The sequence below is a fragment of the Diabrotica undecimpunctata genome, chromosome 3 (assembly GCF_040954645.1).
Source record: "Diabrotica undecimpunctata isolate CICGRU chromosome 3, icDiaUnde3, whole genome shotgun sequence".
Classification (NCBI taxonomy): Eukaryota; Metazoa; Arthropoda; class Insecta; order Coleoptera; family Chrysomelidae; genus Diabrotica; species Diabrotica undecimpunctata.
The window spans coordinates 125,783,378-125,805,256 of NC_092805.1; the positions used below are offsets into that span (position 1 = coordinate 125,783,378).

At 33.3% G+C, this 21,879-nt stretch overlaps 1 protein-coding gene across 2 annotated transcripts in view; it reads left to right on the forward strand.

Annotated features, from left to right (window-relative positions):
• Sb (serine proteinase stubble) overlaps nt 1-21,879 on the forward strand; it is a 357,923-nt gene that overhangs the window by 319,070 nt on the left and 16,974 nt on the right. The window contains exons 5-9 of one of the 2 annotated variants that reach the window (XM_072526859.1): nt 2,475-2,700; nt 5,828-5,956; nt 10,264-10,566; nt 15,656-15,789; nt 21,089-21,174. In XM_072526859.1, the coding sequence (XP_072382960.1) occupies nt 2,475-2,700; nt 5,828-5,956; nt 10,264-10,566; nt 15,656-15,789; nt 21,089-21,174 (878 nt within the window). The remainder of the gene's footprint in view (nt 1-2,474; nt 2,701-5,827; nt 5,957-10,263; nt 10,567-15,655; nt 15,790-21,088; nt 21,175-21,879) is intronic. The other variant, XM_072526861.1, reaches the window with a different exon arrangement.

The window sequence follows — 21,879 nt, forward strand, 5'->3', positions numbered from 1 at the left end:
GATATCCACAACCATATAAGACAGTCAGGCTTAGCATTGGAACAAATTTGGAACAGACAGAATTGGAAACACCGAATGTACGCCTCACTACTTGGTATTAAAGATACTAATTTTTTCTTAGTCGAAAGTTTATACGAAAGACCTACTCCAATACCTAATAACAATGAAAAACCATGAATTAAAAGCATTAAGCAGCGAAAGTCATAAACAAAGAGCACAAAGGAAATTTGTAGTTTGTTCTCGAATTAATCATAAACAACAAAAATCAAGTTCTTTTTTGTGAAAACTGTGGAACTAAATCGGTGTTATGTGCTCCAACAACATGTCGCAATTATTTCGCTTACCACATTTTACATAAAATTCTATCCAAAATAAAGCGTTAAGTTTTCATTAAAAAAGAAGTTTGGTCCATACTATCCGAAATATTTTGTGTACTTAATAACTTTTACGTTTGTTTGTAAATTTCCATTTTATTTCCATATATTTTTTTAGCTGAAACATTTTGTCAGACATTCAGTGTACCTTTTAGTTTTTTAATTACATTTTACACGATTTTGTGAATGTTTATGTTCTTAAAAAATCTCGTTTTAATAAACGAATAGCAGAACATAAAAGGGCTTTCAATAATAGAAAAACAGATTCTACATACGCACTTCACCTTCTAGATCATAATCATTCTTTTAATGACGAATTTAAAATTCTACACATTCAAAACAAAGGCGTGAAGCTACCTTTGTTAGAATCTATGGAATACAACAAATTAAAAAACACAGATATAATTCTGAATGACCAGATTGAGACAAACAGTTCTCCCCTCCTCAACCTATTTCATTAGAGACTATAAAGTGTAAACCCATGACAAAAACAGATCACTTGAGAAAGGCAATTAGCCGAAACAGCTGTAGTGATAAGAATTTAAAATAAATTTTGTGGAAGTTTTGAAAACAAAGTTTTCAGTGTTTTATTGTTACATAAAATGAATTTCCATCAAGTAACGGTCGAATCCATCAATTATATCAAAGATTAACTCAAAACCGATATGCACGCAACTAATAAATGTCTTTGTACTGCCGGAATCGTTTAAGTCCTGCTGAAAAGATAGATCATATAAAAATCTTTGAGTTCTTCTGACAGGACACACCGTCTGTCTAACCGTCCTTCCGGAATAGGCTTCTGGCAGGATAAACCACTGGACGTTCTATGATTAATTTCGCTTATAAATCAACTATACGAACACACTACTGTAACAGTTAAAATGCCAGATACTATAACGATATTTTAAATTATAGTAATTTTTATTGTTGGATTATTTATTGTACTTTGAGCTTTATAAACTATTTATTAATCTGTCTAAAATACAAAAGGGGTCTATTTATGACTAGAATAAAAATCTTTTTACTAACAATCCGTATATTGGTTATTTTGTCAAGTAATTATCTAAAAAAAATATTTAAAAGAACGTTACTATCTATCTGTTCGGATAATTTGTGCTCATCAAATTTTAATTAGCTAAAACGCATCATGAAGACGTCTGCTGTCCCAGCTGGCTCACTGGGATAGGCTGCATATTACTATTAAGATGTGGTTAATCCATATAATTTTGATATTTTTATTGTAAACAATGTATTTTATTTGCGCTTCGTACAATTAGTAGATCAATCAATTAAAAGGCAACAACAGAGGAAGAAATTACACAAAGATTAGGACAAACAAGAACAGCAATCCGACAACTTTACTCAGTATGGTGGGATAGACACCTAAATATGAAGACAAAAACGCAGATTTATAAAACATTAGTGCGAAGTATTATGACATATGGAGCTGAAAATTGGATCATAAACAAGAAAAACAGCAGTAAGATAGTAGCAACAGAGATGGAATGCCTGCGAAGATGCTGCAGAGTAACAATAATGTATAGGAGAAGTAATGACGAAATAAAGCAAAGAACATCAATAGATACTAACATATATAGAACAAAAAAGATTAAAGTGGTATGGACATGTAAGAAGAACTAGCGACAGCAGATGGATAAAGAGAATAACCGAAGAATGGAGCCCCATAGGAAGGAGGAAAAGAGGACGACCCCGAAAATCCTGGAGGAACGAAGTAGACGACGCCATGAGTAAGAGAGGCCTAATCGATGGAGAATGGAACAACAGAGAGAGATGGAAACGGTTGAGCGAGGGAAGGCAGTGATTACTGTAGAATCCCTAAATATATATATACAATTAGTAGATTCTGTAAGATGTGTGCGTCACTTAATTTCTTGAACTGCAGTTGTACGCTTGTATGGTATTCTATAGCAGAGAACATTTGACGTAGTTGACTGTAAAATTCACAATACAGAACCTGTAAACTTAAAGAGATTGGCATGACTCAATGTATGCATCTAAATGCACGTATCTCTGCAAATAGAATCAAATATACCTGCTTAACACATTGCTAATATAAAGTATAGACATTAATTTTTTTAGGTATGTGTGTGGATGCGTTCATGTTTGGATCGTGTTGTGCGCACAACTCAACACAGAATACTTTGCTTCCGCCTCAGCAACAGCATTACTCCAACAAACCACAAATTCTTTACACTCATTCAAGTTCTAGTCCTAGTCAAAGTCAAAATAGTCATAGCAATAACTATAATAAGCCAACCAAACCACTTAGTCATTATATTAGCACTAGTAGACCTAAACCAAACAGGTAAGACATTGATATTATTATTTAATCAAGTAGTCGGTACAATTGTAGAGTAATTTTGGAAATAATGCATGAATATAATGTTAAGGCTGGTAATGGTTAATGTTATATCAAATGGCAACTTTTATGATAAATAAATTAAACTATACTCCATTAAGCAGTAAGCTCCATCGTCTATTTGGTCTTCCTACTGATCGTCTTCCTATTTACTTTACTACTATATTTGACTATACTTTACTACTCTATATGATGTTATTTGGCTTATATTATCATTACATTCTACTCTTCTATTTCTTACCCAGTCCTTGATATTTTCCACCTTGCATCTACGTCGTATATATGTAGTTCTAGCTCTATTCCGTAGTGTTTTCATCTCTGCTGTTTCTAATATCTTTTTTGTTCTCTCTGTGTCAGGTCGTGTTTTTGCCGCGTGTATCTTTATTAATCTGATGACTGTTTTGTAAATTCTGTCTTTTATTTTTTTGCCGATATTTTTATTTCTTCATATTGTTTCATTCAGGTAATCTGCTGCTCTGTTTGTTCTATTCACTTAATCTTCCATTTCTGTTTCGAGCATTCCGTAGCTAAATAATGTAATGCCTAGATATTTAAACTCCATCACTTTTTCTATTATCTCACCTTAAAGCTCCAATTTACATCTTAGTAAATGTGCTGTTATAACCATGCATTTTGTCTTTTTTTTTTGGGAAAATTAGCATTTTCTGGCAGTTATATTAAATTGGTGCAGCATACGTTGTAACCCATCTTCACGCTGAGAGAGTAGTATTGCGTCTTCTGCACAGCAGATTATTTTAAATTATTTTTCTCCCGTTTGAATTATCAGGTTAAACAATAAAGGACTCAGGAAATCTCCCTGTCTTATTCCATTTCCAGCTTCAATAGGGTTGGTTCTTCTTCCACTTTTACTTTTATTGTGTTGTTTTGGTAAATATTTGCGATCGCATTGATTATTCCTAGAGTCCTATTCCTCTTGCGTACAATAAGTGGATAACGTCCTTTAATTTGACCCGGTCAAATACCTTCTTAAAGTTTACGAAACATACATATGTCGGTTTGTTGTATTCTAATGATTTCTCTTGATCTTGCCTCGTTATAAATATAGCGTCGGTGCATGATCTTCCCGACCTGAAACCTTGTTGTTCTTCTGCTAGTGTTATAATTTCATTCAGTTTATTTGTTATCTCTTGGATTGTTAATTTTAGTGTTTTGTTTAATAAATTAATTGCTATGTAATTTTCCGGGTCCGATTGGTTTTTCTTTTTAAAGAGAGGTATTAGGATGCTTGATCTCAATTCTTGGGGAATTTTGTTCTGTTCTATAATTTTTTGGACTAGCTTTAAATGTTGCTTGGTCAGATCTGGTCCTCCGTACCTTAGGAGTTCTTTGGGTATTCTGTCCTCTCCTGGTAATTTTATATTTTTTAATTTCCTTAATGCTTTCTTTACCTCTTCCTCATCAATAGTTATTTCTTCGTTCGTTGTCAACTCTGGTGTTGGTGGTTTATTGTCATCACCAGTAGCAAATAGGGATCGAAAGTGGTCTACTTATGTTTCTTTTTGAATTTGTTTCGTTTTAATTATTTCGTTCATTCCTTTTCTTCTCATCATTCTCCATATTTCTTTTTGTGTTCCATAGAAGTCGTGTTCCATCTATTTTGAGAAGCTCTGTCGGTATTCCCTTTTTTATTTGTCTTAATTTGTATTCGTTTCATTTCTGATTCGTTTATAGTGGTTATGTGCTTGTTGTGTTCTGTATTGTAAAAAAGCCTTCATTTTTTCTCAATATTTTGTCTTTATTTCCTCTCTAAACATGTTGTTTTCTTTTTTGGTATGTTAGTGTTTATTACTTTCCTCTTTGTAAGTGATTCTGTTGCTGCGTTAATTATGGTATTTTTGAGTTTTTCCCAGTTTTCCTCGATGCTATGGTGATCTAGTATTTCATTCCGAGTTGATGCATCTTACGTCGATTATTTTCGACGTATCTATATCTCTGTTGGTTATAACAGAATCTATAATGGATCATTGTCCACTAAATGTATATTTGTGTTGGTCTTTATGATCAAAAAATGTGTTGTTTATTCTAATTTCGTTATTCGTGCAGAAGTTTATAATCAGTTCTCCATTTTCATTTTTAATATCCTCTTTATGTTTTTGCTTAATTCCGGGTATTACTTGATTACCTATTCGGACGTTAAAATCCTCCCATATTATCATCTTTCCTCTGACTTGATGTACTACTTGTTGTAATTGGTCATAAAACATTTCTCTTGTTGTTTGAGGCTTGTTATTTTTTGAGCCCTATACTCCGATGATGTTCAGTTTTGCCATGTTTCATTCGTGTCTTTGCTGTTACAATCCTTCCTGATGTATATTGACACTCTTTGATGGGATTTTGGTACCTTTGGTGTATTAATCAGGCTATAACTTCTTTGGCCCTGTTTTCTCTTGCAACTCTGCTGTAGATTAGTATTTTGATTGTTGTTTTTCTTTCTTTTTTGTTTCCTGTAGAGCACAAATGTCTATTTCTTTTTCTTTCAGCACTTGGATTATTTCTTGGTCCCTTGAGTTAAGCGGTCTGATATTCCAAGTAGTCATTCTCATCTGGGTTTTGAATATTTTTCGCTTGTCCTTATTTCTTGCCATGGTCGTCTTCATAGTATCAATCCGGTTCCGAGGCTGTAGATTGTCTCTTTGAGCAGTATTTGTTTTTACGATTGGTAGGTTGCTAACCTTGCCAATCACCCTCCACATTTTATCTGGGCTTGGGACCGGCTGTGGTAACCGCAGAGCTACTCAATCCACTAGACAATCAGCCCAGGCATACAAAAATGTCACATATAATTTTTAAAAGAGGTTATGTATTATCTATATATTGGTTGTGTAGTCTAAAGTTTTTAAATTATGTTGTCGTGCTTAACAATTTTTTAAATTTATTTGATCTCTAGATGCTTTTAATCGTTATTTTGTTTAATTAACGCTCATTATAGACGTTAGACGTAGTTACTAATTATGCAATAAACATACACGCTATTGGTTACCGACTACTTCCCTGTAGATTTTGTCGACACGTTAATTAATTTTGCTGCCTTCGATGGCACACTTTATTTAAGGATATTTTACAGCCACCAACAGGCCAGTAATTCCACTAGATCGTCTTTAGCGACACCTTCTCCTACTTTAGCAACATCCACCAATGAGAAACCAGAATATTCCTGGAGGATATCGACACCACCTCCTAGGTAAGATCATGAATATCTTTTAAGTTTAAGGCTCTTGATCGCAACTAAGTCGAGGTTGCTGATATCAAATATGAAATAATTTGTTTCTAAGCAAATAAGTAAGCAGTAGCAGTAGATAATTTTGAAATATAAATATTTTACATAAAAAAATTACATTTCACAAATAATTTTTTTTTAAACATAATTTTGTTCGACCTTGTACTTGTAACTCTTGAGTTAGTATATGTTTCCTTGAATACTCAGCAATAGAAGTAATCATATTAATGCAGCAATATACTTGGTAGCGCTCCTCTATTTTCACACAATCTTACTCAAAGCTCATCAGTGATATTCTCAAGGTTCTCTATAAATTTATTAAGGTGACTATTTAGTAATTAACTCATATTACACCGTAAATCGCAAAGATTTAATAGCATTGTATTATTTTTTCTTCTCGTCGTACGTTGGAAATCAATATGTTGATTTTACGGGGTACCCTCCATTAACATAGGCACAATGCTCTCACTTTCAGAATTCATCTTTTTAAATTTTTACGTTCTATGTGATAAAAAAAACGACTCAAGTCAATTTTAATTCGCCATACTGGTGTATTGAGGTAGCGGATGGATACTTCTCTGTGATCCCGGCAGGGGATAGCAGTGAAGCGTGGCGTTTTAAATGGGTTAAAACCAAAAAAAAATTTTTCATGAAAGACAAAACTACTGAACGGCTCCCAGTCTCCGGCGTCTCCAACACCCCCAACAAAGGTAGCGGTTTGAACAGGTGTGGAGCAGAGGGTGCTAAGAATCCCCAGAAAAAATCAAGCTACTACAAAGAGCAAATGCATATTACTTCATACAATGTTAGAACTCTTACATTAGACCAGAAGGTGATGGAACTGGAGGAATAGCTGAAAAGAATAAAATGGGACATTATCAGCCTGAAGAGAGGAGAAGCCCAAATTACTCTTAAATCAACACACGTATTTCATTTTAGAGGTAAAGAAGACAGTTCAAATGGTAAAGTAGGATTAATTATACATAGAAAGCACACACAAAATATAGTTATAGGACTGATTACAGTTATAAAATCCTCTTAATATATGTACTTACAACAATGCTACTATGTAACTAAATGCAGCAGAATGTTTAACAATAAGCAAAATAAGATCGGAAAGAGAAGTTAGACACGGAGACAGGATCTCTTCAAAATAGTTTACTATTGCATTAGAAGACATGTTTAAAAAGCTAAATTGAAAACAATAAGGAATTAAAATCTATGATGGATTTTAAGGTCATCTTAGATTTGACGACGGCATAGTAGTCGTAAGCAAAAATACAGCGGAACGAATCTGCATGCTAAAGTAACTTAAAAGCGAATCTGGGAAAATCGATTTGAAATTTAATTTAAATAAAACAAAAATGATTACAAATTAAAGTATTAAAATAGACTAATATGAAAGTAAGATCAAAACTGTCAAATATTATATTATATACCTAGATCACACGATCAAAGCGGGTAACCAGAATCAAACTGCAGAGATCACTAGTACAACCCGAATTACTTATAGACCCGAATAAAACTAATTTCTTTGTTGCTAACTACTGATATGATAACACTTTTTTTTTCTAATACCTCTTAATTTAGAATTTCTCTGTACTTAAAAAGAAGTACTAAGTAAGATTAATGAATGTTATGATTTCGCAATTATTACCGATCAGCATCAGTTAAAGTAATAAGCTAGTTACTATTACTTATACAATATGTATGCATTAATGAGTAAATACATCTCAGTGACCATAACATTTCTTAAAACAGGGTGTTATGCATAATGGAAGATTGGAATGGGTGCAGATATACTGAGTCCTTTTATTTTCCTTAGTACTGCACATCCTACATGGCCTGTAATTTTTCTCTTTGTTTGGCATATGTCTACCCACTTCCACTAATCTTACTTAATTTATAACTAAACGTTTATTTGCTAAAAATATTACGAATTTCTTTCTACGTTTCCCTGAAGTAAAGTCCGAAATCAACTGTCTTGCTAAATTGACACCAAATGATAATTAATCGAGTTTCTTTCGTCTACTTATCTTCATTACTATGAACGAATTGACTATAGCCAAATCGACTAAATGTAGAAAATTCTGAACCACCATTTGGGAAATCTTCGTCCAATGGAATATCTTTCGTGATACTGGTCGAACTTATCGACACTTCCCATTATCTGATTATAAACGTGTACAGCTTTAGGGCATGATACATTTACTGTGGAGCCATCTTTATTTCTACGACTGACAAACATTGTATCTCGTGAAGAGAAATAATTGCTCAAAATGTTGACTAGTTTATTATCCATCTACTTTATTGAAGCCAGCTTTTGTTTTGTACTAAACATAAATTCTCCACGGCACATCTTTGTCTTACTTTTATACCTATCTGGTAATCCCTTTCTGTGTGATCTCACCGTCCCAGCAGCATAAATCCTATCACTCTATAACTTTTTCATAAAAGGTAAGGATGTAAAGAAATTATCAAAGGCTATCAAACATCTTTTTTTTTAGACAGTTCGCAAGCTTTATAATAAGTGTAAATATAGAATTTGTATATATAGTACGTAATTGAGGTAGATTAGATTGTACTGTTTAGTTTTTCCACAAGCGGTCTCACCTTATGCAGTTTGTCATATAAAGGTTTCCTCGAGGCACTGCATTTTCATTGTTGTTAAGGTGTAAATTTTCAATTAGTTTTTTGTATTTCTTGGATCCAAATACTTGCGAACTTGCTGATACCCCTAAATATAGATTAGTGGACCCAGTATTCCCATTAAAATCATTACTTTAACAATTAGGGCCTTCACTTCCTCTAGATTTGTATCTTGCCAAATATTAGATGGACCGGGTTGATTTGTCTCATTAATCCTTCTAGGCGATTCTGCTCTGCATATAGATTAGTCTGATCCATACTATCGTATCAAGAATATCGAAATCAAAAATTTTTATTTGAAATTCAATATTAAAATCGTATGCAGAATTGGCATCTTTGGAAAAATCAAGTGCAAGGTTGTTAAATAAATCTGTGTTTTGATCCCATTCCTCATCATTTTCTTCAGCTTCACTATCTTCCGATATGGATGGTTTAAAATGTAACGGATATGTAGGAAGAGAAAAATTACCTGAATATCGAGCATGTGAATATTCCAAACAGGTTGTATTCACATTAGAAGAATTTAAACAGTTGTCATCCAAATTTTCAAGTTCTTCGAAAACACCTTCATCCGCTTTTTCTTCTGAATGTTCTTTATTGTCAGGTGAAGAATATAAATAAGCTAATTCAGCATCATCTTCTCTAGGGTTATCTAGATCTCTCTTTCTAAAAAAAAATAATAAAAATAAACAACGAGGATGGGGAGTGGGAAGCATTATAATCTACTTACAAAGGTTCTATTATCCTTGTTTTTATATGAATCTCTGTATAAAAATCAAAAGGATAGAAAAATAATATTTAAATCTTTAGCACTTACCTTAATTTTCGTGTAAGCAATTATTTTTCACAACTAGAATATAACCGCACAAAAAAACGTCAAAACAGTATATATTCAAAAAGTATAAATGGTAATGTAAATATCTGTACCTCAGATCCAAAGTAATTTTTTATAGGTTAACGGATATCACTCCTAGGTGGCAGCAGCCTCAAACGGTGGAAAATGGATATACACTGCCTGTAGATGTGATATTTGGTGGGAATTATACTTCCCACTGTCTATGAAAGGGTAAAAATATACCAACGTACTTTTCATGATTTTTTGCTTTTTATGTGTCTATAGATGCTCTGTATTTTATGGTTTCAATAATGCATTTTCAAATTAAATAGTGCTTCGTATTGGAAGTAATATTTGGTAAAGTTTTAATCTATGTAGAATAACATATTTCACATTTAATTTTTGTTACTAAACTTGAAAGATTTGACAAGAATTTTGAGTTTAAATTTTAGGTTTAATTAAATTTTTCAACTTAAGGTTGTAATTTAAAGATTGTTAGTTAAAATGTCTTTCATGAAGAATTACTCGTATCACAAAAATGTCATTCTGTGGAATTTACTTTTCTGGCTAAATTTACATTTAATTTAGCTCTTTAATTTTCATAGCCTGTCTCAGTACGGTTTTTATTTTGATGGTTTTATACTTATGTCTACATTTATGTTTGTTTCTACGGAGGAAACTGTAAAGTCATCTTGACTTCAGTTTGTTATCAGTTATTGACGAATTGATTTATTGATTTATTTTAATATTTAGAATGCATTTATCTTCTTAGATTTTATTCTTTTAGGCACAGTATTCGGCCGATGAACACCGAAGATGAATTCACCCTTCACGCCAATCTAATTTATACGAAACCCGGCTGGCAAATGACGACCGAGCCTGCGTTCATAACATCCAATCACAGCACGCAGCAAGGGGAAGTATCTAGTTTACTAAACTGGCAGTTGACTACAGAATCTAGCATAATAACTAAACAAAAGAAGCCTACTAAAACTAAAAATAAGCCTACGAAGAAACCTGTCCAAAGTGTGCCTGATAAGTATTTTACAAAATACTCTTTTAAGCCTACCAAGCCTACAACTACTAAAAGGTAAGTCTATAAAGCTGTTTATAGCTGTAAAGGTTTATATTTAAAAATCGTTTTTTATTTTAATATCCCGCTTTTATTATTAGTCTTAAGTGTCCTAGGCATAATCTGGTTACCACTGTTTGTAGACGGTGGTACTCAGTTTTTAGTCACCAAGGTATTATGTAATTTTTGATAGATCGAACTTTAGAATGAGGTAAGCACCACTCGTGTTTCCATAAGATTAAAACTTATGACTTAAGCCACGATTTTAAGTCACATGGTGAGATTTCACCTACTATTTCAGTATACTTATTCTTTGTTGCACTCCGTGCACTTTTATCTGCTATTTTATTACCCTCCATTCCGATGTGTGATGAGATCCATTCAAAATTTATTAGCTTATTTGTTTCCTGGGACTGAGTGTAACATAAACAAACTATTTACTTAAGTACACAAACAATCTAGGCCTTTCTGCTTCAGTCGGAGAGTTTGGGTGTTGTTCCTTTAAAAATCATATAGAAGCTGTTTGTATTATCTTTAAAAATAACATAAATTGTGCGTCATTCCTTAATTATTTATTCTCATAAGGAAACGAGCTCAGACAAAGAAATAAAATGAAAAATTTACAACAAAGTTAACCTTTATTATTTTGTAAGGAACCAAAAGTTATTAAAAGATTCTACGTTAAAAAGTTACGTCATCCCAAAAAAGAAGTAAACAATCTGTGGTTACGGTATTAATTGCACATGAAAAGTGCTTATACGAAACTAAAATTAAAATAATATCGTAAGAAAACAAACATTTTATATCGTGGCATTAGATTTAAATTGAGAAATATATGAAAATAAAATTGTACTTTATCCCAAATTTCGAAATTCATTCACATAAAAAATACATTTTGTATATTAGATAGAATGTAGAAATTTATTGTAATTAACATATCAATAATAAATTACTTTACAGTTATTTAGTTCACAGATAATCTTCAGTGTTCAATAAAAAAAATATAAAATTGGTACAACCTCAATTATCCAAATGCTTGTGTGGCGTGTAGAAAGAATATAATTTTTTCCCCTTTAGGTACTCAGGATAACAGAAACGTTGACTATATCGCAGTAGAAACATAATATATATATATATATATATATATATATATATATATATATATAGGATTGGACGGCTAAACAAACACAAAAGGGATATTCTTCAAATTGTTGGTTTCAGAACACATACCATAAATCCATAGCTATTTCGATAACCTTGGGCCAATAAACATATTTCTAGTAACTATTAGGACTCCCGGTAAGGATCTAAAATAAATATTTATTTAGAAATATATGAGAAAAAAGAAAGTTTTCGACTTACCTCGTCAAGAGACCACTCAAACAGAATTTCGTCCTGTCTGGACGTTTAAAGCGAGAAAGGGGAGAAGAATTTACGAACCCTCCAATTTTGAGGTAACGGTTGGAGCTATTAGGAACTACAGTAGCGTCCTTGAGGTAATTTAAATGCACTCGGCAGATAGATGGCGTGAGCAACATTGGTTTAAATATTTACTAGGAATTAGAACAAAAAATTTTAAATCTTTGAAACTTTTGAAACGTTTAAACGAGAAATTAGAAGTTCGTATTAAATTTTCTTTTCTATGGAGTGATTGGGATATAGATGTTGTATGACTGCGATAGAGCAAAGAGAATCGTTAAGAATAAGGGCTCGTGTAATGTTAGAGGTATTTAAATATTTTAGAGCTGTGTATATGGTACAAAGTTCTGCCATGAAGATGGTTGTTTCTGAGCGAAGTTTAAACATAAGATTAGATGGTGCGGAAACTATAGCGAGCCTATACCATCATTAGATTTGGATGCGTCTAGGAAGATAGTAATAAAATTTGTATGTGCTTCTTAAAAGATATTTATTGAGCTTTTAATTAAAGTAATGGATGTATTCCATTTATCGAATTGAATATTTAAGATTTGATGATTTTGTTTGCAAAATGTAGAAATATGTTATCTGTAAAAGAAAAGCTTTACTGTAAAATTTAAGTATTTTGTTGCCAGTTCACTTACCCAGCTCAGTGGGGAGGTTGTACGGTCGAATAATAAAAGAAAGAATAGAATCAGAATATAAAGATATAGAAGAACAAAATGGATTTCGTGCAGGTAGATCGTGCACTGATGGTATATTCGTTCTGCAGCAGGTAATCGAAAAACGGAAGGCAAGGAATCTATCTACCCACCTATTATTTGTAGATTTAGAGATGGCATACGATACGATACCTTTGAAAAAACTGTTTCAAACATTGACGAAAGTATGTCTCAGTAGAGAGTATGTGGATGCTATCTCAAGATATATACAAAAATGCAAGAAGTGTCGTTAAAGAAGGGAACTTTATATCTGAATCATTTCCAATAACAAAGGGGCTTAAACAAGGATGTTATCTATCTCCAACCTTATTTAAAATATATATTCAATCATCGCTAGAGCAGTGGCGGAAACAAGTATCCGGAATGGGAATAGACATAGGTGATGGTAAATATCTAACAACTTTACTTTTCGCAGATGATCCGGTAGCCTTGGCGAATGATGAGGAAGACATGGACTACATGTTTAGAAAACTAAAGAAAGAACATGAAAAATGAAGCTTCAATATAAATATGTCAAAGACAGAGTATCTTAAAACACGAGATAATGAAGAAGATCCAGAGTTAGAAATTAGACACACAAAAACATGTCTTATTCTTCTTCCTACTTTATAAATAGGCAAAATGCCTGTTTAACTTCGGTTTTTAGCCTCAATTGACGTTGTTTGACCATCTTTTCCTCGGTCGTCCCAATGATCTTCTTCCATTTGGCGATTTGTCTCTTGCTATTCGTACTATTCTATTTTCTGTCATTCTTTCGATGTGTTGATTCCATTCCACTTTTTATCTTTTGGTCCACGCGCTTATTTCCTCTATACCACATCTCGCTCGTATTTCCTCACTTCTTACTCTGTCTCTTAGAGTTTGGTTTGTTATTTTTCGTAAGACTTTCATTTCTATTGTTTCCAGTAGTCTTTGTGTTTTCGCCGTATCTGCCCTTGTTTCCGCTGTGTACGTCATTATCGCTCTTATTGTTGATTTATATATCCTGGTTTTCGTTTTCGTTGTAAGGTATTTGTTTCTCCAGATTGTGTTGTTGAGACATCCTGCTGCTCTGTTTGTCATGTTCACTTGTTTTTGTACTTCTTCTTCCACTTTTCCGTAGCTTAACAGTTTTATTCCCAAGTATTCAGTTTCCATCACTTGTTCTATTATTTTGTTATTTACGACTAGTTTACATCTTCTCGGTTCTGCTGATATCACTATCGCTTTAGTTTTCTCTGTTGAGATCTCCATGTTGTATATGAGCGCCGTATCTTCGAATTCTTTAATTAATCTTTGTAGGTCATCTTCATTTTCGACTGTTATTATGGCGTCGTCGGCGTAGCATATTATCCTTATTTCCTTTTCTCCCATTCTATATCCTCTTCTTTTTTAACTTTCTTTATGATTTCATCCATTATCAGATTAAATATTAATGAGCTCAGCGAATCTCCTTGTCTAATTCCAGTTTCATATTTGATAGGTTGCGATAGTTTTCCTTTACATCTTACCATAGCTATGTTATCTTTATATATATTCTCAATGGTTTTTACTAAATCCAGTGATATTCCCTTTTCATATAATAAATGTATCGCGTCCCGACTTCTCACTCTATCAAACGCTTTCTTCAAATCCATCAGACACATATATGCTGGTTTGTTGTATTCCAGCGACTTTTCTTTTATTTGTCTTATTACAAAAACTGCATCCGTGCATGATCTTCCTGTCCGAAATCCTTGCTGTTCCTCTTGCAGAGATATTCGTTCGTTTATTTTTTTCGCTAATATTCTTGTTGTCAATTTGAGTGTTGTATTTAATAGATTTATTGCTCGATAATTATTGGGGTCTTTCTTATCTCCTTTTTTGAAGAACATCACCATGATCGCTCTCCTCCATTCATCTGGTTACAAAAACATGTAATGAATATAAATATCTCGGATCTATAATATCTAAAGAAGGCAGTACCAAAAGAGACATCGAAAACAGATCGCAGCAGGGAAAAAAACGGTAAACAGTCTAAACTCCATACTATGGGCTAAAGATATTAGACAAGAAACGAAATTGACAATCTATCGAACCTTGGTAGAGCCTATTATGACTTATAGGGCAGAAGTTTGGCAGATCACGAAAAAAGATAGAAAAAGAATAAAAGTAGTAGAAATGGATTTTCTAAGGAGAGCGTGTGCTGTATCCAAAAAAGATCATATCAGGAATGAAGATATTAAAAGGACAAATACTGTATATTCCAGTGTACCTAGATAGAATTGAAACGAGACAACTAGTGTGGTATGGTCACGTGAAGCGAATGAATAAAGATAGATGGCTAAGGAAAGCTTTAAATTACATACTACAGCAAAGAAGAAGAAGGAGAAGGCCTTCAGTTGCCTGGGAAGAAAATGTACGGCACATAATGAGAGATAGAGCCATCATAGAAGACAAATAGATGGACAGAAAACGATGGCGGTCGAAATGCGAGAAGCGGCAGAGGTTGTATGAACCTCGCTTATATTATGTATGTACAAGGTGTTTTATGTATATATCGGAAACTATATACATGATAGTTACGGTTTATGGGGATTACAAGTTATGATGAACTTAAAGAAAATATTTTCACAGATATGTCACTTCCGGTTATACCGGACAAGTTGGTTAACAAATTTTTTGTCTAATAAAAATATGAAAGTGAGGCAAATGCAGATGAATAAAAAACATTATTATTTTTTTAGGCAATAAAGGAATTAGTGATTACATGTTAGTGATAACAGATGCATTTCTTGTAATACATGGACTATATACATATAATATAGCTACTGATTGGTCTATTTCAGTCTTTTAAATTGTTAAACTTATTTATCTGCACATATTTATCTCTTTAAAAGTGAAATTTTTTTATTCAAAAATCGTTATAATTATAATTTTATAATTTTACCTTTTATTTCAATTTAATTTTATATAATTACGGTAAAATCTATATTTTAAACTTTTAGGCCACAAGAACCTATGAGGCCTCAATTGATTACATCACTTTCGGAAAAAGTTACGCCGATGCCAACTCAAGTGCCTTCATCAACTTCTGGTGGTGTAACTATGTCAACAACTTCAGCAGCCAGTGTTGATATACGTATGTATAAATAAAGAGATTTATGTATCTTATTCTTTAATTACCTATCTATTGTGACTTTCATGTTAACTAACTCTATCTATAAAATGTTGAAATTTGTTAATGCCCTTAAGTATGCTATGGCCTATTCTTCTTAAATCTTAAATATTTTGCACTAATTAAACTTTGTAATGTAATTAAATTGTTATGTAGCTTATGAAACAAGTTTTGTTATAAGAATTGTTTGTAAAAGAGCGAAATACGATGTATCTTCTTCTTGTGGTGCCTATCCGTTACGGATGTTGGACAGTAACATGGCTATTCTGACTTTGTTGACTGCTGCTCTGAAAAGTCCGGTAGTGATTAAATTAAACCATTTTCGCAGGTAATGCAGCCAGGATATTCTTCTTCGTCCTGGATCTCTTTTCCCATGCAGTTTACCTTGAAGTATGGTCCGAAGTAAGTCATATCGTTGTTCATTGCGCATTATATGGCCCAGGTATTTTGGTTTGCGACGTTTTATGGTTACGACTAGTTCGCGCTCTTTACCCATTCTATGTAGTACTTCTTCGTTGGTAACTCTGTCTATCCAGGAAATCCTCAACATGCGTCTATAGCACCACATCTCAAATGCTTCGAGTCTCTTCAGTGATGCTTTAGTTAAGGTTCATGACTCCACGCCATATAAAAGAACGGACAATACGTAGCATTTTAGTAAACGAACTTTTATTTCCAAATTTATATCGTGGCTGTTAAAGATTTTTTTCATTTTGACGAAAGCTGATCTTGCCTTCTCGATCCTTATCTTAATTTCCGTCGATTGGTCCCACTATTCATTTAAGTTTGCACCCAGATAACAAAAGTTGGTGGTTTGTGGTATAGGTTGTTGGTTAACTAGTAATTGACCAGGTGGTATCCTATTTTTGCTTATAACCATGTATTTGATTTTTTGATGTTAAAATCAAGCCTAAACCTGCTACTTACTTTTGCCACCCTGAAGACAAGTGTCTGCAGACCTTCAAGACTGTCTTCAAAAATTACAGTATCATCAGCGTATCTTATGTTGTTCAATCGTTCTCCGTTTGTAAGTATTCCCTCGTCTATGTCCGTTAGCGCTATGTTCATAATGTGCTCTGAATATGTTTTGAACAATAATGGGGACAATATGCATCCCTGTCGTACACTTCTTTTTATCTTTATGTCGTCTGTTAACTGATCTCCAACTCTAACCGCTCTTAGGCAGTTTGTTCGTTATAGATATTGTTTATTATACGGCGATCTCTGCTGTCTAGACCAAGTGAATTTAATATTTTCATCAGTTCGTCATGTTTTATTCTATCGAACACTTTCTGATAATCTACAAAATACACATATATATCACAATTCACGTCTCTACATCTTTGAAGGAGAACTTGTACTGCAAAAAGTGCCTCTCGAGTACCCAATGCATCCCTAAAACCGAATTGTGTGTTTGTCATGTGTTCTTCACACTTTTTATATATTCTTTTATGTATGATTTTTAAAAAAGTTTTCAGGAGATGGCTCATAAGGCTTATTATTCGATAATCTTCCCATTTTTTTGGCATTGGGTTTTTAAATGTTTATTATAAAACTTGATCTTAGCCACTGTTGGGGTATTTTTCCACTTTGGTATATATTGCTGAAGATCAAGGTAAGTCTTTTTACTTCGTCTTTATCCATAATTTTCAAAAATTCTGAGTAGAATTCGTCTAGTCCTGCTGCTTTTCCCTCCTTAATGTTGTTTATAGCAGCTTCTACTTCCGCTTCGAGAATAGGTGGTCCGGTATCGTCATTTTTATTTTGTGTGATGGTGACATTCCTATCGTCTTCAAATGTTGTTGTCACATAGTTCATCCATGTTGTTTTTGTTTCTTCAATATTAACTATTGAATTTCCTTGAGCGTCAGTTAAGTGTCCCGGCCTTTTTGCTTTATAGATGCCTACTGCTTTTTTTATCTTTTTGTGGAGGTTGAAGGAATCGTGTTTACGTTCCAATATCTCGATTTCTTCACACCGTTCTTCCAGATTTCTATTTTTAGCTTCTCTGACAGCTTTTTCTATCTCTTTGTCTGCTTTGTTAATATGCAAAGTAGTATTTCCGCTTGGATTCTCTTCTTCTGTCCATCATCTGTAATATACCGTCGGTCATCCATGGTTTTTTCTTTTCTGTCTTTTTAGGTCGCAGGTATTGGTCTAATATTTCCTTCTTAAGTTTTCTGTGTTTTCCTTCTTAAGTGGTTTATTTCTGTGTCAACATCATTAACTACTTCTGACTTAGATATGTTGTTCTTTAGATATTCCCATACTTCTTGCTTTATGTCATCATCTCTTAGTTGTTTGAGATAATATCTTATAGGATTAGGTTTGTGGATTTTTTTAAATTTCAGACGGAACTTAGCGACAAGTGGGTTATGGTCTGACTTAATATCTGCACCAGAGAAGGTTTTCACTGATGTTATTGAGTTTTTGAATCTTTTATTTATTAAAATATAGTCAATCTGGTTTCTTATGAGGTTTTCTGGCGTGTCATCGGATGAGCGCCATATGTACAACCTTCTGTGTGGTAATTTGAATAGTGTATTGGTGATTACCAAGTATTCTTCCGTAGCAAATGTGAGTAGGTGTTCTCCTCTATCATTTCGCTCACCCAGACCCCATAACCTACTACTTCACCATAACTACCCTTACCGATTTTGGCATTAAAGTCACCCATAACTAACGTTACTTCATTGGTTTTTAACTTATTTAGGACTTTCCTTAAATCGTAATTAAAAGCCTCTATTACTGCATCTGATTTTTCTGCTGTGAGTGCGTATATTTGGATTATGTTGGTTTTTGCTGGGAATAAATCCCATTGAATGAGCATAATTCTCTCGAATATTTGAACAAAATTCGTAACGTATTTTTTTATTTAAAATTATTCCGACGTCATGCTTGTGTTGACTTTCTGTATTTCCAGAGTAATATATTTGGTGCTCGTTTATTTGACATTTTCCGGCATCAGGCCATCGCATTTCACTGATGCCCATTATATCGATATTCAGTCTTTCCATTTCATGGATGGCACTTTAAATTTTGCCTGCTTCGTACATGGTCTTGACGTTCCAGGTGCATATTTTAATAGAATGTTTAATTTTTCTAGGCGCATCCTTTCCTTTTACTTGGGGGTTTCGCTTGCTAACGTCCAGGGAGGCCTTGTGGTTTTGTGTTGGTATTCCTCCCCTGCCGGATCTTGCACTCCGATATACATGATCAGTAGTCTTCACTCTCAGAGCTGTAGCCATGATAGATGTACAAGACATATCCATATGGATCTTTAATGTAGTGGTTTCTCCTTGCTTTCTACATCCTTACGCCGTTGACCTAGATCTCAGTTCATTCGCCTTTAGCACCAGTTTCCCAAACCTAGGACAAAAGAGTGCCCTACCACTTACCAACTTATCCGCCTGAAGCCGTTGGTAGGTAAGTGTGGGGCATTGCTTATACCGGAAATCACTCGGACATCAGAGCCTCGTTTGTTATCTAGCAGGATGCACCGGATGACCAGAATCAAGATCATCACGCGTGCAGTTGAGGTTGGCATTTGGATAGGAGAGGCTATACGTTGCGCATCACTATCCCTTGCAACCCAATACGATGTATGGTGTCGAATGAAAAAGAAAGCATACTGCAACTCATTGTACAAAACGGTGGAAAATATGTTGTCCAAATCCTGCATTATACATTTATTATTGGTATATTTCTGGAGGTTTCTGACTTGATGCCTGGAAATAATAATAAGTATGATTTTTTACATCCACATTATGAAAGAATAAACAACATGTGACCGAGGCTCACTTTTCATCGCAGTTTAAGATTAACTTTATTAAGCTTACACACAAATCTGGCGATTTCTAATTATCCTTTCATTGCAGTTATTTTTGCTATTCCTAAAACTTTTAAGGCTTTAGTGCCTGATAATCTAAAAATCAGCTACATTCTGGTCAACATAGTTTCCTGCTTGCTTGTTTACACTAATTTACATTGATTGCGTTATAAATGCATTGGAAAACAGTCCGCAGGTGGATTCCATTCAAAACTAATTTGTTTAACACATTAAACAGGGTCGATCACTGTTTTTATTGCATAAACTGAAATTTTTTTGGTACCATTGGTGGTTTTTTGCCGGTTGAAAAGTTATATGAAAGACTGGTCTTTTTGTCTCAAACTGAAGGGTTTTACTTTAACTCTGGAGCATCCCAAGGTTCCCATTTAGAACCTCTACCCTTTATATATAAATATATGCCGTCATGATCATCTCATATGTCATCATTTCTGTCTGTCGCTTTTTTATATTCTAAAAGATAGTCTGAAAATATCCATCTCTGTCGCTTTAAGCGTTCTTTTGTTGTTTTTCGTTACTCTCCATGTCTCTCCACCATAGGTGAAACTTTTTTTAAAAAATATTACAAAGATGTTATATTTCCATTTTTTACATCACAGCTTCACCATATTATACTTAAGTTAGCCTTTTGGCTTGTGCTATTCGTTTTCTAATTTCTCAATCGTCTTTATCTGTTAAATCAAATTAAACTCCCAGGTAAGTTTAGGCACTACATGTTCCTATTTTTCTATTTTTACTATTTCTTTTCTTCCTAGCAGGATGTTGTCCGGTAGAGCTTCTATTGGAAGGCAATTTTTCTAATATTTATTTTCAGACCTGGTTTTTTTAATTATTTTTATAATATTTTCTCCTTCTCCATTCTCTGATATGACTAGGTCGTCAGCAAACTATAACGTACTACATATACACAAGGTTAATTTCAGTTCAATTACATTTTGTTTCCATTGAATTAACGGCCATGCCACATATTTTAAAATAAGGTTTTAATAACGTTAAATAAACTTTATCAAAATCTAACGAAGAAACTATGACGTATTTAATACCTATAAAAATTAACTCATTACAGAATAGAAAAGAGTTGTTGTAAAATATAGAATATTAAGTAAGTTGGTGCCTATCAGAAAAAGAAAAAAATTAACGTAGTGGGAACTTATGTTTCGGTGATACTCATTTTATTGATCCCTACCAGATGGCGCTGAGGCGCTAGAAATTCAAAAAAATACGGCAACAAAATAAACCAGTACTTGATACTGGATACGGAGTACATTTGGAAGTACCTAGTGTAATAATCTAATAATATAATTCCGATTATACAAAAGTAAAAAATGAAGTGCTTGAAGAAATATTTTACACTTTTATTTTTCCCTTTTTTTCTTAGTTATCAATTTGGTTAAATTATGTTTTGTTAATTTTAAGCTTGTGGAGTACCCCAAATGTTCACAAAACCACAAACGAGAATAGTGGGAGGAAAAAATGCACCTTTTGGACGGTGGCCCTGGCAGGTCTGTATATAAATATGTTTTTTGATATTATTCGGAAGCTATTTTCATGAGTACTACGATCTGGAAATTGGACGGAGTGACTAATTTTTAAGGAATCTTCAGTTACCGTGTAAGAGCGGTAAGACCATAGGCTTCGATGTTTTTGGATAAATATTTACAACAATTTTATTAATAATATTATTTAATTTTTTAAGTACCTCAAAAATATTTTTAAAATAGACTACCAAAAATTTAAACTTTGTACATTATTACAAGAAGTAAATGAAATACTATATTAACATTTTTGGTTTCAAATATAAAAAAATCGAAATAAAATTTTCCATAAAATTAAACGGCATCATCAAATAATAATACATGCGTGTTCCCAAAGATAACAATAATACCATCAAATTTCGTCTTAAGTTCTTGGTAAATATTCATGAAAATACTTTTCAAACTGAATAATTAATAAACTTTATATAACTTACTTTTACTGAACATCACAAATATCTGAGTCATCGCTATTTGCATCAATTTGGACGACAATGGGTTCCATAATGATATCGTATATACCTGTATATCTAAATTCCACATTTTTTTTTCTTATTACTGCGTGTGAAAGGTGCACTTTTGTCAGTTCTATGGGGTAACGTTAGTTATGGCTTCGTAGAGGAGCACTTTTAAAAGGTAGTATTTCGACTTGCTATAACTTTTTCTACTTGTGTC